Source organism: Pholis gunnellus (genome assembly GCF_910591455.1).
Source record: "Pholis gunnellus genome assembly, chromosome: 24".
Lineage (NCBI taxonomy): Eukaryota > Metazoa > Chordata > Actinopteri > Perciformes > Pholidae > Pholis > Pholis gunnellus.
This window is the reverse complement of record NC_136551.1, coordinates 6,718,017-6,734,222: the sequence shown is the minus strand read 5'-3', so window position 1 is coordinate 6,734,222 and position 16,206 is coordinate 6,718,017. Positions and strand designations below refer to the sequence as shown.

At 41.7% G+C, this 16,206-nt stretch overlaps 1 protein-coding gene across 1 annotated transcript; it reads left to right on the top strand.

The window, feature by feature from the left end:
* Window positions 1–467: 467 nt before the first annotated feature.
* Window positions 468–13,455, top strand: gucy1b2 (guanylate cyclase 1, soluble, beta 2; the record flags this gene model as incomplete). Its single annotated transcript, XM_079185624.1, has 16 exons — window positions 468–535; window positions 637–731; window positions 3,174–3,334; window positions 4,604–4,703; window positions 5,570–5,742; window positions 5,818–5,914; window positions 6,536–6,639; window positions 6,781–6,882; window positions 7,807–7,900; window positions 8,448–8,644; window positions 9,235–9,358; window positions 9,444–9,592; window positions 10,139–10,285; window positions 10,782–10,936; window positions 11,958–12,136; window positions 13,256–13,455. Exons 1-16 carry the CDS (start codon window positions 498–500, stop codon window positions 13,453–13,455), a joined length of 2,115 nt encoding a protein of 704 aa, XP_079041750.1. The 5' UTR covers window positions 468–497.
* Between the last annotated feature and the right edge of the window lie 2,751 nt (window positions 13,456–16,206).

Here is a 16,206-nt window from a genome sequence, read left to right as displayed (position 1 = left end):
CTGAAGCTCTCTTGCTCAAGTCAAATTCAAGTGCTTTGATGATCTATTTCATTTGTGCTTTACTAACATGGGGACTCACTCCATTGGCATCATCACAATTCATACTTTCCAATACAGCCCAAGTGACTCTTCTGAGGAAAAGACTGACTCAGATTCACATTCTTTTGAAGAGCTTGAGCTCAGTTGTAGCAAAGGAAGAAGCCAACGTCACATCTTTGGCCGTGCTCCAGGCTTTGAAGTGGGAATCCAAATGAGCCTGTGTAACGGTTACTGGTATTTTATTACATCTCTGCATGAAAGAGTCACTTTCATTCGCCCATAGGAATCTAACCTCTTGATTTTATTAAGTGAAGGCCATGTGTGTTTTTGTCAACACTGCCGTTACATGCTCAATGAATTGATTTGTGACATTGAATAGTTGAATGTTAAATTCTAAAGTGAAATGTTTGTGTTCTTTGCAGTACGGGTTCATCAACAGCTGCCTCCAGTCTCTGGTGATGGACAGGTTTGGCCAGGAGACCTGGGACAAACTCAGGTCTGGACACATACACACACATACATAGATGTGTACATACACTGGTATATATTATGATGGCTGTCAGTACTGCTTTAATAATGGTCCAGGTCTTTGCATAGCTCTCTACCAGGGGTCCAGGATTCCTTCATGACCTACATGGTTTACGACGACGCGCTAACTCTGAGCCTGGTGCAGGAGGCCTGTTCACTGCTGGGTAAGAGTGCACATTCCTTTATATGCTGGTAGGAGCTCTAGTGTTTCCATTCAGTTTGGTGCTGTAGACTTCCATTGCTTTTTGTTGTGTTTCTGTTTTCATATCAGACATCACATCTCTGAGCAAACTTCATGCCAGTCTGACCAGCTGATTATAACATACCTCGTTGAGATTAGCTCCATTGGGACCTGATTTATGTCTCTAGAGAAGGGGGGGGGGGATTTAAACTCATCTGGATCACATGTGTCGTCCTTTTTCACCCCTACACCAGTAATAATTACATCCTCAGTTACCTTCTGTTTTTCTGTGAACTGACTGCCCTCCTGTTACTAAAATCCTGTCTGGATAACACACTTGTGTTGTCTTACTTTTCTCTAACAAATACTCTAACAAATAAAGTTGTAAAATCAAGAATCAAAATCTGGTTTCAGACTTCAATTTAATTTATCTCCGTAAAATCTCCAATTCATGTAATTCTCTTATTTAAACCTTCTCTATTGGAAAACACGTTTTTGACGGGCACAACATGGTGGCATGATCTTGAGTTTGTTTTATTTTTTTGTTTTATTTTGAAGTTCCCTGCCTCTTGTGTCCCGTGTTTGTTTGACTTCCTGCCTTTGTGGTCTTCCCCCCTTTTTACTGAGCAGCAGTTGTGTTTGTCATGTCTGGTCTTGTTCCCTAAGTTTTTTTATTTTTGTCATTTCAGTATTTCCTGTTTTATTTTGTGTTACTCACCTCTCGTCACATTTTAGAAACACTTCCTGTCTTTGAGTGTTTTCCCACCAATGTCTGTCCCACCCCTGTTTCATCCCACCTGTGTCTACGCACCTACATCTCGCAGTGTCTTTAAAACCTGTGTTCCCCTCATTGTCTAACGGTCCAGCTATTTTCCTCGTGTTCATGTTCCGGTTTATTTACGATCCCTGCCTGATGTGTTTGCCTGTTCTGACTGCCTACCTGTGTTTTATCTACTTGATTACTACTTGGTTATTGAGTCCTGTTATTTTATGTGGCTGATCGCTATTTCAATGGCATTTTTTCTTTATTTAGTGATTACAAAATTAAATTATTTAAAACCATCCCATCCTCACTCTTGATGGGACGACCGCGGCTCAGAAGGTAGAGAATCAACCCCAGCCACTCATGCTCATGCTCACTTGTCCTGGTCACACTGACATATCAAGGAATTCTGTCTAAATATCTTTCATTTATTTCCATCTGCCTCGGTAAAACGGGTCATCCAGGCCCCTGCTGGCCAGTTTTGGTGTCTCATCTCCGAAGGTTGAGGCAGATTGTACTGCGTCTGATCCTTTTAAAGACATGTTTCCAGCCAGCATTACATAATGGCTTCATGATTTATTGCTCTAAACAACATTTTCTGTGAGGGGTTCCACAAACTATGAAACCTTTTTCTGGCTCACATTAGGGAGAACATCCAGCTGGCCAGTGGTCAACCCAAACCCAAACCTATCTCTAGACATTGTGTGTCTGTGCTTACTTTGTTAACACTACGTATACAGAGCTACTCTTTGTATTTGTGATGCCTCCCTCAGTGCACAGTAAGAGGCTTACACTTTAAAGGCCAACATTGTATTCAGGCACAATATTTCTTCTCAGCATGCCGTCATATTTAGCTAAAATTGATGAGTTTGAGTAAAAAGCACAGGTTTGTTTCACAAACGTAGTGCAATAAATCTGGAAACTGAATTAGTGCAGTAAAGTCATTTAAACATTGTAGTTTACATATTGTTTAACATGTGGTTTTCTGTTCTATTTTCAGTAAATAATATTTTGCATGCAGGTGTCTGAAGTGTGAAATCGCCAAAGTGTTAACAATGTCCCCAATGAAATCCATCAGCTGACACATAGAGCTTGTTTACATCTCAGTTACTGCCCTCAAATAGAATGCAATTGAAAATGCTTTTTTCTTTGGTTAAGTTTTATTGTTACATCCCATAGTTCTGTTAGAGTGTAACCTCATGGAAGAGATAGAAGAAATACATTCATATAATTGACTTTTTTCATAATCTCAGTACTGCGGAAACAGTATGTGGTCAGAATATGACACACTGCACATTTGTAAAGGATGAGTAGTTTTCACAACACATGTATTGATACGTGCATAGATGATCTTTGTCAGCTACACTGATATATTATGAAACTAAATCAAATGTAAATCATAACAAGAGCTGTTTATTCACAGCTTGCTAAGCTCTTCCCAAGGGTCTGATTATCTAGACTGTATACTTTTGGGAATATGCTGTAATTGAATATCAACTTGCTGTCGACCAGGTGTGCACTGGGGGGCCAGACTACAGAAAGACAAGTGATGTCTTTTTGTCTTTCTCTGAAGCTCTGTGACAGCCTTCCTCTGTGTGTGTGTGTGTGTGTGTGTGTGTGTGTGTGTGTGTGTGTGTGTGTGTGTGTGTGTTCATGTTTCAGATGTCTCTGCTGAGGTTTTTCTGAAGCTTTTCGGACAGCATTTCTTTCTTTTCTGTAAGCAAGCGGGCTATGACACCATGCTGAAGACTTTGGGAGGAAATCTCATTGAATTCATTGGAAATCTGGATGCTCTCCACAGTTACCTGGCTCTGTCCTATCAGGTGAGCTCATGTGTGTCATTATTATCCTGCTAGCCAACAACTCCTCCTGCCCAAAAGAAACAACCCCACCACCCAAGAGCTGGAGAGCATATAGTGAGAATTAGACTTGCATCAGGTGGACACAATGTTGTCCAGTAGGTCTGTAAATAGAACCTGAGGTGTCGCCAAAGATCACAAAGTTGCTTGTGTAGTTTTCTGGAACACTAGTATGTGCTTCTTTCCTCAGCATCTCTTCTCTTTCTCCTGCTCTTTTTAAATCGAGAGCTTCCACCAATCATTCAGCTATCTACACTTTTGCTCTCTGCGATTGCAGTTAAAGTCCTCTTTTTGAGTCAATTAACCTGTGCACACAATCTTCCGATCAGAATCCATTATGCTAACATGAGAAGTGCTAACCCAGAGACACTGAAACACCTTGAATGCTTCACGGAAATCAATACCACCGGACAGACTAGAACATTACACTGACAACATATACACTGTGGAAATCGCTGCAACCCACAAACAGCACACACACCTCACGAATGGGCCTCTAACAATCCACAGACGCACACTACACATCACACACACCTAGAGCTAGAGCCCATTGACTTTGGATGATGGTTTTCACTCACTGACCTTCACAACACAAGTTGCTCTGTGCAATTCATCTCCAGTACACTAGTGTCATGCAGCCATATCTCCACCTCCAGCATGCTCATAATAGATAAGACCCGCCCTCTTGAGAATGAAACCAATCAAATGATAAACAGGGAAACACTGGAGGAGAACCTGATGCAGTCTGCATGACACCTGCCATGTGGGAGAAGATTTGTTTCCAATGACAATGAGCCCAAGCAGAAATGGTTTCAAAGCAACAACGTTAATGTCCTGGACCGGCTGAGTCAGTCATTCAATCTACTTTGACTCATGCCTCAACAAAACAGGTGGGGCCAATGCTTTGTATAGTCTCATACAAGATTAAACTGAAGAGGAGTACGGTCCAATCCCAGAGCTCCAGCACTGTAAACATGTGACCTGGACCTTTGGGACTATTTCATGTTCCAACACATCAAACTTGACAATGAAGTACAGGCTGAGCCCAGAGCAACACGTTTCCTTCCATTGTTTCCTGTAATATGTTGAGTCCTCCAGTATCTTGTATGTACGCGGTACACTTTTAGACCTCTAAATATGTAGACTACTGAGAGACACCACTGCTATGAGTCGTAATTCATTTTCATGAAGTGAAGTGTATACTGAATCTGAACCATCCTTCCTGTTTTTAAGGAAATGAATGCACCGTCTTTCCGAGTGGAGATGACCGACGATGGGAAGATGCTGCTTCACTACTACTCTGACAGGAAGGGCCTGCACCACATCGTCCCTGGTAAAACCATCCACACTTCCTCAATCCGCTGCCTTGATCCTGATCTTAAATGGTCTAAAATGACGTTGTACCAGTAGCCATGGTTTGTGCCTCTCTTCTTACAGTTAGCTCAAGCTATTTGAAGTAAGGACACTCAACTTGTCTTGGTTATTAAAAAACCTGGGAATAAAAAATAAATAAATCTATCAGTCTCCCTCTTGTTGTAACTTGTTGTTCTGATCTCTTTTTAAATCGACATATCGGTCTCCTTATTCAGTGATCTGTCTCCTTGGCTGCTTGAAGATGGGGCTTCTGTTGTCCACCCACTGACAGGGCATAACATGAATCAGGGGCTTGTCCTTTGACTTTTCATTTTGCGATTTCTGGTTTGGATTGATGGTATGTTAAAGCGGACAAAAAGTGGAATCTTAACTCTCATCTCGTCTCGCTGCGATTATGGGACAGCGGCCCGTTCCCAGGGTGTCCAATACCGCGCTTTGTCCCGCCCCTCAGCGTCTCATACCAACGCACAAGGCAGGCTCTCACGTAATTACAGTGTCAACCCATCCCAGTCACTAGATGAGAGAATGCTCAGAGAGCGTGATGATGTAGTATAAAGACAAAAAAAAACTGTGTTTCAAGCATTTAAACTTGTCCCAGATGCCTTGGACCATTGCTTGCCCTGTGATTCAAGTAAACCCAAACTCGATCTTAACCTGTTTTTCTAGGTTCAAGCTTGTTGTTTCTGAGCCAGTTCTTGCCCTTTAACAATCAATGTGAATGTCTCTGAACAAACCCTGTGCTTACTTTGCAGTAGGCGGCTATATTTACCATTTACTGCAAAGTGATCTCTCATTAACTTTATACATGTTTCCACCTTGCTGCAGGTATCATGGAGGCGGTTGCCAGAGACTTTTTTGATAGCAAAGTCACCATGATGGTTCTGAATCAATCAGAGGAAGACGAGCGCACAGGGAAGAAGGAGCATGTCGTGTTTCTGGTCAAACAGACCAACCAAGCTAGCAAGACTGGAGACCAGGACCTTTCCAGTCATAGAGGGGTGGGTGTCTGTGGGTGTGTGTATGTATGGTCTGTTTCTATATGTGTTTCTAAATCTTGGCCCACCTATCCCCAGGAGGGATTATTCACAACATTGAGGGACCGGTGTGCGTCACTGGCTGGGACAAAGAGCGGCTGGGACCTGATCAGAGCTGTGGTTCTCTCAGAAAAAGGTCTACGTTATGATTTTAAAAAACTCTGCTCCCTGACCTTATCTGGCAAACTGCGCTTTAGAGTGGCCGCTCAGAAGTAATGTACATAAACAGTTCTTCATCAAGTGTCTTTGGCTAGATAGACAAGATCGGGTAACCACATCCTGAGTTCAGCTTCGTATTTAATGCAGACATGAGACTGATATCCATCTTCTCATTTTACTCGTGGAAAAATTGCAAGTTAGTGTTTCCCAAAATGCTGAACTATACATTTAATTTATTAATAATAAAGAGAAGTTTAAATAAAGTCGCTAGTGGCTGTGCTGGGTGACATGAGGCATTGTGTTCTGTGAATCCCTCATGCTAAGGTAGTCTGAATGGCAGAATGTTACTACAGTGAATGACTATTGCAGAAAAAGTAGAAGATCTTCAGGACTATAACTTGGATGTGAACCTAGGTTAATCTCTATACAGGACAGTAATTAAACTGAGTAAAGGAAGGCCTCATGTTAACATCATGACTCTAAAATATATGGAAAAAAACCATGTCGTAATACCAAATGCAACATAGCCAACATTCTTAGTAATCCTGTTTTAATGGTCTAACACTGATGGAATGGGTGTGTTTGATTTACTTCCCAGACAGTCTCCATTGCACCTTCAGTCCATGTTACCCGGACAAGCTGTGGGTGGAAGAGAAGGCTTTCTGCGATGCGTTTCCCTTCCATATAGTCTTTGATGAGGATGTAAGGCTCCATTTGTCTATGTGCTTTAGCTCCATGAGACTATGGTCGTCTTTCTTTATCAAATCCATTATCACACTTTTGGGTTTTGTTCAGACTCCTGACACCTTGTGTTTCTGCTCTCTGTTCTGGGCTGTCCATCAGCTGAAGGTGAGACAGATGGGGGTGAACTTACAAAAGATTCTTTCAGGTCTCCAGGCCAGAGATGCTACGTTGGACCAAAACTTCACCATTATACACCCACAGGTAAAACATAGTCACAGAGCCAAGAGTTCAGACTTTTACCAACAGAGTTTGGGATTGGGTGAAATGTAGCAGTATGCATGTTAATTAAAATACATCAGCAAAGAAGAGTAAACTACAGTAAGAGACTCAATTTCCTTGGTATATACATACATACATGCATGTATGTGACCAAACAAGTGCTCAGTCAAGTTAAATATATCAAGATTTTAGCCTTCGTAGTTCTACGTTAAAATCTATATGACAATTGTAGGCTTAGCCAGTTGGGTCATTCCAAATATACGTTGTTGCACCTAGGAATGTTTTTTGCCCCCTAAAATGTAGTTAGAGTTCAATATCTTTAGACACATAACACTTACAGTCATTCAAATTGAGTAGGCGCACAGACAAAATGGTGTAAAACGGATCCAAAGGCACAAGCAGATGTCATATTTATCAATACTGGCCCCTGAAAATGGAAAAGAAATTGCAAAATGGGTCGTTATGGAGCCCAAGGTAGTCAAAAGATCATATATAGCTTAAATTATTTACATATGGATGTTTTAATATTTCCTGCTAAAAATGCAGTATTTTGTTTATGCCGTGCCAAATGTAGGGGTTTAACATGAACAGAATCTGATATATGGTCATTATAAGAAGCTACGGTTGCAATTTGCCACTAGCAGTTCAGACTACAGCAGTAAATAGAGAGATATTGTCTGATTGTAAATATATTGGCTGGCCACATTGCAACTTTGATATAGCTTTGTATATAGTGTTATTTATGTTGCACCTTGATCCCAGAGTACACGCACTCATTTTGTCTTGCACATGTCTGGTGAAATAAACTTGATTTGATCTGATTTATTCCGAATAGAGAATTGTAAGTGCAGAAGAGTTTAGTGGTGCAGCAGACATTATTGTGTGTCTTCTATCTCTGCCCTCCAGGTGACTTTTACCATTGAGAGCATCAGGAAATTCATCAACAGTCAATTTGTCTTGAAGAGCTGCAAAGACAAACACACCAAGCTCAAACTAAGAGGTGGGTTATCATAAACAGTACCACAATACATTTTGTACACACAGCAAATCAACCAAATCGACGATTTCTTCCAAGTGCTTTTTGAGAAAAAAAGAGCTAGCACGAAATTATATTTTTTACACTGTGGTGTGAAAATGAGCAGTGGCTTGTTCGATTCATTCAAACACTGTGGGGTCAGACCAGAGATTGAGATGAGCGACCACACGGTCTTTGGAGTGACAGTGTGGCCAATCGTCCCCCAGGTTCCTCGCTGTCAGTCTACATCACCACAATATTGTCATGTCACCACTTCCCCTTAAGACACATTACAAAAGCAAACCTGGAAGACCAAAAATGACCTGGTGCAGAACTATGACGGACAAGATAGCTAAGTTGGGAGAGGCACATTGTGTGATAGAGACAACTCAAGAAGAAGAAGTAAGTAAGAGCAGAGAAACATGGAAACTGAGTAAGCATGTGGGTACCCAAGAGGTGCGTGGGCAACCACTGAAATAATATCTGTGCTGCATTCTCAACTTTAGTTTACCTGTGTTCCATTTATGTGTAGGTCAGATGTTGTGGATGGAGTCTCTTGGCTGTATGTTGTACCTGTGTTCTCCGAAGCTCCGAAGCCTTCAGGAACTTCAAGATGTTGGCCTCCACCTGGCTGACCTGGCCCAGCACGATGTCACCAGAGACCTGGTTCTCCTCAACCATCAACGACTTGCTGAGATGGAGCTCTCCAACCAGCTGGAGAGGAAAAAGGTGGGAGAGCAGCTTTTAGTTCCTGTAGTCTTTAGTCACGGCAGCCCATTTTACAAACACGATAAGAAGCTGGCCTTTCTTTAATTCTACATCAAATGTGAGTATTTCACAGGGATTTGCCTCTTCAGGCAAACATGTTATGTAAAATGAGTAGACGAAGCGTCTGTGCTGTAAAACAAGTAAACAGAACAGCGCAATGTATGTTAATAAGTGGAGACCTTTCGATTCATGATCAAACATTGGTTGTTGTCCTTCTTCACACATCGACAAAGACCAACAAAATAGTATTTAATCTGGTTTCAAAGTGTGTGCAGCATAGTAATAGTAGTAGTAATAGTAGTAAACTATAAAAGTGTTTATCATCAGTTACCTGATACAATACTGTCATCACAGTATTGTTCTTCTCTGGTCCAGTTGGGAAACCCTTTTTCTCCCCTGCTTTTTATATGGATCTGTTTTATGGGGAAAAAACAAACATTCTGCATGTGATTATTGTGACAATATACAAATCTGGGATTGGTACAGCAGTTGTGCTTTTTCACAGGGAGGGAAATATGAATTGTTGCATGTGTCGGTCTGTCTGCCTGTAGGAGGAACTGAGAATCCTGTCACAGCACCTAGAGGCTGAGAAAGAGAAGACAGAGACTCTGCTGTATGCCATGCTGCCCCGTCACATAGCCAATCAGCTTAAAGATGGCAAGAGCGTGAAGGCAGGTCAGTCACTCTATCAAGCTAGCTGTTAGCGGTCTATCTCTACATGTCTGCTTGCTGCTCTGTCAACGTGTCTTGTCTTTTTCAGGGGAGTTTGAGGTGTGCACTATTTTGTTCAGTGACGTGGTAACCTTCACAAGCATCTGCGCTGCCTGTGAGCCCATCCGCATCGTTCACATGCTCAACTCCATGTACTCCAAGTTTGACCGACTCACCAGCGTACATGACATCTACAAGGTATCATCTCTCTGTGACATTTGTTATCTCCACAGTAGGTGGAGGATGGATATTGTGGTGAAATATCTCTTGTTCTTCAAACAATGACGCTATTGTATTTCTGTTGAACTGGATGAGGATAGTCTTTCCGTCATTTCCCAACTTTGCACACTCAGACCATTGTGTGTGCATTCTTTATAAGTATATGTCCTTAAGTGGTTGTCCAGTTTTGGTTCAGTTTTGAATATGTTTTGCTAATTAAAAGTCAAAGAAGATCTGCACTTTGTTGGCTGAAAAAGCAGAAATACTATAGTTCTCTCTGGTAGATGTAGTCCTGCTCACAACCTGTAGAATCAATATAAAAATGAAGTGAGAATACCTTAAGAATAAGCTATGATTGGCACTGTCTGGAAAACTGTTTCCGTTCATCGCTCTTTGCTAATAAAAAGTGTAAAGAGCTGAAGTCTTTTAAGTTTCCTTCAAGAAACAGTGTGTGAGGTTTGTGTGGTGAGTTACAGACTGCAACCAACTGAATACCCTTCTCCTCACCCCCTACCTCTCCTAAAGGTTGAGACTATTGGTGATGCATACATGGTGGTGGGTGGCGTTCCAGTCCCGACAGAGAGCCATGCTCACAGAGTGGCAAACTTTGCTTTAGGTATGAGGATAGCTGCCAGAGAGGTCCCCAACCCTGTAACAGGCAAACCCATACAGGTACGAATTATGAATCAGATTGTTCATGAACTGTATTTTTTTGGTTTATTCCTTCTAACTAAGCCTCTATAGAGTAACTGAAAAGTACCCTTCTGGTTAAACAGTATGTTGTTGTTTTACCTTTGCACAAATGTGCTGCGTTTCACCCCTGACCAGTGTTACTGCAAGTTACTCAGGAAGTGTAATAAGTAACTTTTTACTTATTTTACTTATTCAAAAAATCCCTTTGCATTAAGTGAATGGGGATGATATGGTTGATTGTCATAGTGTTCAACCAATCAGATCTTTAGTTTGACATGTTGGGCGTATTCTTTGACATGTCAGAGCTTTCTAGGTGGCCTACAAGTACGTCAGCATTACGTGCGGCGTGATTGGTCAGTGGGCCAGCGTCACTGTTGTGAAGCTGAAGGCCCTTTAAAGTTATTCAACAAATGATTTATTCGTGATCTTCTACAGGATGTCACACTTGCTGACATGGTGTGTTTGTATGTTCCAGATCCGTGTGGGTCTCCATACTGGTCCAGTGTTAGCTGGGGTGGTGGGGGAGAAGATGCCTCGCTACTGCCTGTTTGGAGACTCTGTTAACACTGCCTCCAGGATGGAGAGTCATGGACTCCCCGACCACATTCACCTCAGCACTTCCACATATAGGTGTGTGTGTGTGTGTGTGTGTGTGTGTGTGTGTGTGTGTGTGTGTGTGTGTGTGTGTGTGTGTGTGTGTGTGTGTGTGTGTGTCTCAAGAACCAGCTGTAACAGAGTCGGGGACTTTTATCCTCGTTTACTGATACCCATATTCAGTTAAAGATTAGTAATCACATTCAAACCACTGCTCTTTTCCCCGAAACAATCCGTAAACTTCTCTGTGAGGAACTGATTGAGATCGGTCTTTTCTGTCTGAGGCTGTAACAACACATCTACATTATTAACTGTAGATGTTCATATACATAACCACCAATACTTCGTCACGGCTCTGTCACAGTTCTGGAACCTCTTCAAGCTGTCTGTTCTCCAGCAGAATTCTTTCTGTTTTTCTGTGTTTATTCAGTGTCATTTGTTTCCGAACTTGTTTAGAGTTATTTTGCAGAAAGATTTGGGTGTTTACTTCATATTGAAAATACATTTCCAGCTTCTTAATGTGTTACTTTATCGCTGTCCTTGACTCACTGTTCTACGTACATGACTTCAGAAACTTCTGATCGTGAACAGTGAGGAATGCAGCATTGCTCTCTCTCCCTCTGTCTATCTCAAAATCACTTTCTTTCTTCTTTCAACTGGAAATTGAAATCCTGGGACTTAGATTCATATTTGATGGTTCTGCCGGTCATGACTAACCTCCAGTGTCTTCATTTAGTTTCATTGCAGAAAGAAATGTTTCTTTTATATCCTTGAGATCAGGCTGGTGGATGAGAAAGCTTTATTAATCCCCGGAAACTCTTTTACCACCAAATCAACTCATACAGGCAACAAATAACAGACATAGCATACATTTAAAGACTATGGAGTTATGGAGGTTTAAGATCCACGCAGACTGTGTGCAGAGAAAGTACAGCTGAGGATTCTAAGAACAGTTGCAATATGTTGGGCTGAAGATTAGTGGCAACTGCCCAGAACATAACTTACTTCACTTCTGTGTCCCTTTGTGCCCCCTCAACCCACCCCCACTCCTCTCCAGTGCGTTGAAAGGTGCTGGGTTCAACATACAAGAGCGTGGGCAGATTGAGGTGAAGGGCAAAGGACAGATGACTACTTACTTCCTGATGGGGAACCTGCTGGTGTCAGAAGATAGCATCATGGGGAGAGATGTTGGAGGGACCTGTCTTTACAGGGAGGACTATGGCCAGAGCGAAAAAGGTAAGGAACAAAAGCTAGAACAGATATAGATACAGATTTATGGATACAAATCACACTGCATTATTTCACACCATAGCGGCGCCTGTGAGAGATAGAATCAACATGACTGATGTATAGCAGGTTTAGGAAAAACCTAGCTAATAGTGTTTCCAATCCCTATCCTTCTCACCCGGGTTTTTCTCTCTTTATACTACGTGATCACTCTCCCAGAGCATTTTCTCTGAGCGTCTAACAATGACGATGATGATGATTGATGATGATCAGCTAGCTTCAGGTGACTCTATGTTAAAACACAACCCAATAGGATGTAACATAGAGCTGCAAATCTGATGGAGACAAAGAGAGAGGATGGTGTTGGCCCATACTTTGTGCATTATGCATTGTATATTGTATAAGGTTTGTTAACCAATCACTGGAGAGCAACGTATCCGCCTGACTCTAACGGCATTTTAAGTTGACAGGTAATGTGCCAGGGATTTAAGAGTGGAGCGGAGGCAGTTAAAAGAGGAAGTCAAAATGACAAACTATCACTCAGCCCAAACACCAAAGAGAGGTCGTCGAGTTATTCAGAGATGTGAGGTAATTCTCCCATATAGACGTCTATGCTGAAGGAGTCTTATAAACGCTTTAGATTACTTGTGAGGCTTAAAGATTAGAAGTCTCCTCTAGTGTCAAGTGGAATAGTAGCCTACTAGAAGCCAGTGGAGATGTGCAAGAAGACCGTATGCAGTAATGATAATTACGGGAGATAGTTGTTATGGCTGTATTAGTGAAATAATGCATTCACTGTGTATGCAGTGTACATAGAGAATGTGTGATTCCTTTGTTCACCCAGACACAATTCTTGCTCATATGGTTCCTGCCTGTGATGAAGCCTATGAAGCTCTTTCTTTTTGTGCCAAAAGAAGATTTGAAAGCTGCGGAGCGTCAAACTCAGCTGCACGGTGACATCTGGTGGTTTGAAAAACGAATGGCAACTCTTCAAGGCCTGAGCCAAAGCACTACAACACCTCACTGATTCCACCCGTGACAAATGGAGAGACAGAAGCTTCAGAGTATGTGACAGACTTTCAAGTGGGGATATAAAGGTTTATCAAATCAAATGTTTCTTTCATTTAGAGTCTGACAGAGAGCCTGATGGGAGAACTGAGAATGTACGAAGAGACACATGCTCCGATGGAGCCATTGCCCCGGACCCCAGCCAAATAGACCCAATGGCTCCCTTTGCCTGGGACATCACCCCACCTTTTGAGACCGACGACAACAGCTACAACACGTCTGCAAGTGATTTCAACAGCAGACTCTGTGTCTTAATCTGAGAGCCTCTTTAAGCTCAACACACAGAAAGAAATGCAACGTTAGCGCAGCTCCAGTAGATCAACACGGAGAGAGAACAGTGAGGTTACTCAAGTTCGATTACATTACATTAGTACCAGAACAACTGGACTGCATCCACGCTGACACTGTGTTAACACATAACAGTGACAGTTTAGAAAGGTGTGGATTATACTGTTCAGGGCATTATTCAAAATGACCTTGCATATACATATATAATGCCTCTCACATTCACTACTGAACCTCATGCACACGAATAGAAAGCTCTTACATAGTGTGCATCTGCTCACATAAGCAAAACATATATATTGCTGATATTGCTGCTTCAAAATAAAGCTTTTATATCACAAACTATTTTATAGGTTTTACCGAAAAGAGCTCACACACACTACTGAAAGTATCTCACACACGCTACTAATATGATCTCACACTGAAAGTATCTCACACACACTACCGAAAGTATCTCACACACACTACTAATATGATCTCACACACACTACTGACAGGATCTTACACACACACACACACACTACTAATATGATCTCTCACACACTACTCTTTATAGTTATAATTTGCACAGGAGTCTTGGATGATTGTTGTCCAGGTTTAGAGTGCTTTGGCGGAATAACTTCAGAGCTTTTTTAAAACTTCAAAATAAAATTCATTCCAGCTGTCGTTTGTCTTTCAAGTGTTCTTTCATTTTCTTCAAAATGTTAGAGAGCAGCCATGTTACTGACTCTCTTTCTTAGCATGGATGTAGAATGTAAATGGGAAAGGTGGAGTTGAGGAGATGTAGCTGTTTACACTTGTCATCTCTTTACTATGTGTCTCGTATGCAAATGAGATCCAGATGTGATGTAATACCCTTTAGTGTCCCTCAGTACTAAATTGATTATGAGAACTACATTCTTAATATTCAAAGTATGTTGTTGTCAATGGTGCTAATGGCAATCTTTCAAGCTTGCCAAGCTCTTGTTCTACAATTTTCATGTTTTACTCGTTTACTCCTAAAGTGGCACTAAAGAGCATTCTTCTTAAATGTAATTCTTGTTGCTCATTCTCCTTTGTACTCTCTGCTGTTCCCATAAAGACACACAAATAGACCATGATTATTAAAACTAAACTTTGTCACAACTAGCTTACCACACACACACTCACTCTATAATGTCCTTCAACTAGAACAGTGAGTCCTGTCTTGAGAGCTAATGGCCTAAAACAAAGGGCTGCTTCACCTGCTATAAATACACATGCAGTGTGAGGTGGTTCTTATAAGTCCACAGGATGATACCTGAAGCGTGAGGGGGGGGGGTGATGGACAGTAGATTTCACAGCCTTCCCCTGAACAGGTTTGGGAAAGCTGTTGTTCAGTGTCTCCAAGGTTTCAAAGTACCAATTGCATCGGTTCTGTGTGTCAGACTTCCACATGTCACAGAGAAACTCAGCAGCCCTGCTGACAAAGAGGGGCGCAGAGGGCTGAGAGACAGAGCACACGGCTTTATTAGGGTGCAATTTTAGAAAGGACTTGAAAAGGCACATAAGCACATGAGTAATGTGAGTGCTCACACACACACACACACAAACACACACACAAGCTCATACTGAGACTCTCTTCACTGTAGTGGGTTGTGTAAGAAGATAATGGCTGAGCCAAAATCAGCCCACTTCAATCCACAGTGACACATGCGGTGTGTGTTTGTATGTGTGTGTCAGAGGTGAGGTGAGTAGAGCAAAAGCATTTCTTATGTAAGGTTGTTGACTCAACACACACAAACACAGCATTACTCCGCTCGGCTCACAACATACATATACAGTATATATTTATATACGGTTGGCCCCTTCTTACCTCATCTATTTATAATTGATATGTATTGTAAATGCTAGCTATTAGGATGCTAAAGTATCAGTATACGCAGGCGGCTCAAGCTGCCATTTTTCTGTATAATCACGTGTGAAAACAACCCTTGTTAAACTTCTAGAGCAAAACATATGTTATGTGTGGGTTAGATATGAGATCTAACTTCTTTCTCGTGTGAAACCATACAAGGCTGTTTACGTTATCAATATCATCCTCCAGATAAAGAGTCCAACAGCTCTCTATGTTCTTGCTGTGGTACAGATATGTAGAAGGATGCTAAGTCCTTCCACCGTCCTGCTTTATTCAGGCCATGTGATCAAATAGAATGTAAAATAGGATAGACACTATCCAGCCTTGTGAGGTTATGTTTCCACTTGCATAAATGAATGTTAAGTGTGGGATGTTATGAAGCTCTAATAAGTTCAGTTGCTAAGCCTCATGCATACGCCTGTAGTGTATCCTTGCTGCACCTTCATCTGTTACTCCAGGTCACTGTGTGCATCGAACAACCTGCGTTCTAGTCTACATCAGCGTCCCTCATCCCCATCAGGCCTCCTCACTGCAGCAGCCTCCGTCCTTCGCAATCATTTCACCTCAAGCCGCTCAACACTCGAACCGTCGTCTCACCCGGATAACTGTGGTCATGCTGCTATTTCAATTGCAACACTGTTTCATTCTCTCGGCGGCTCCTGTGCTAAGTTATTCCTGTAAATTCTGTAATACGGTGGGTCTCGTTTTGACTTCAATACGTAATTCATTTTTATGTTTTATGATATTTTGTTTAATTTATGGATTGAGCAATGGGTAGTATATTATGCCAAATATGCATGTACATCCATGACCAGCACAGAGTTTATCCAACTACTTTTCAGTCAATAGT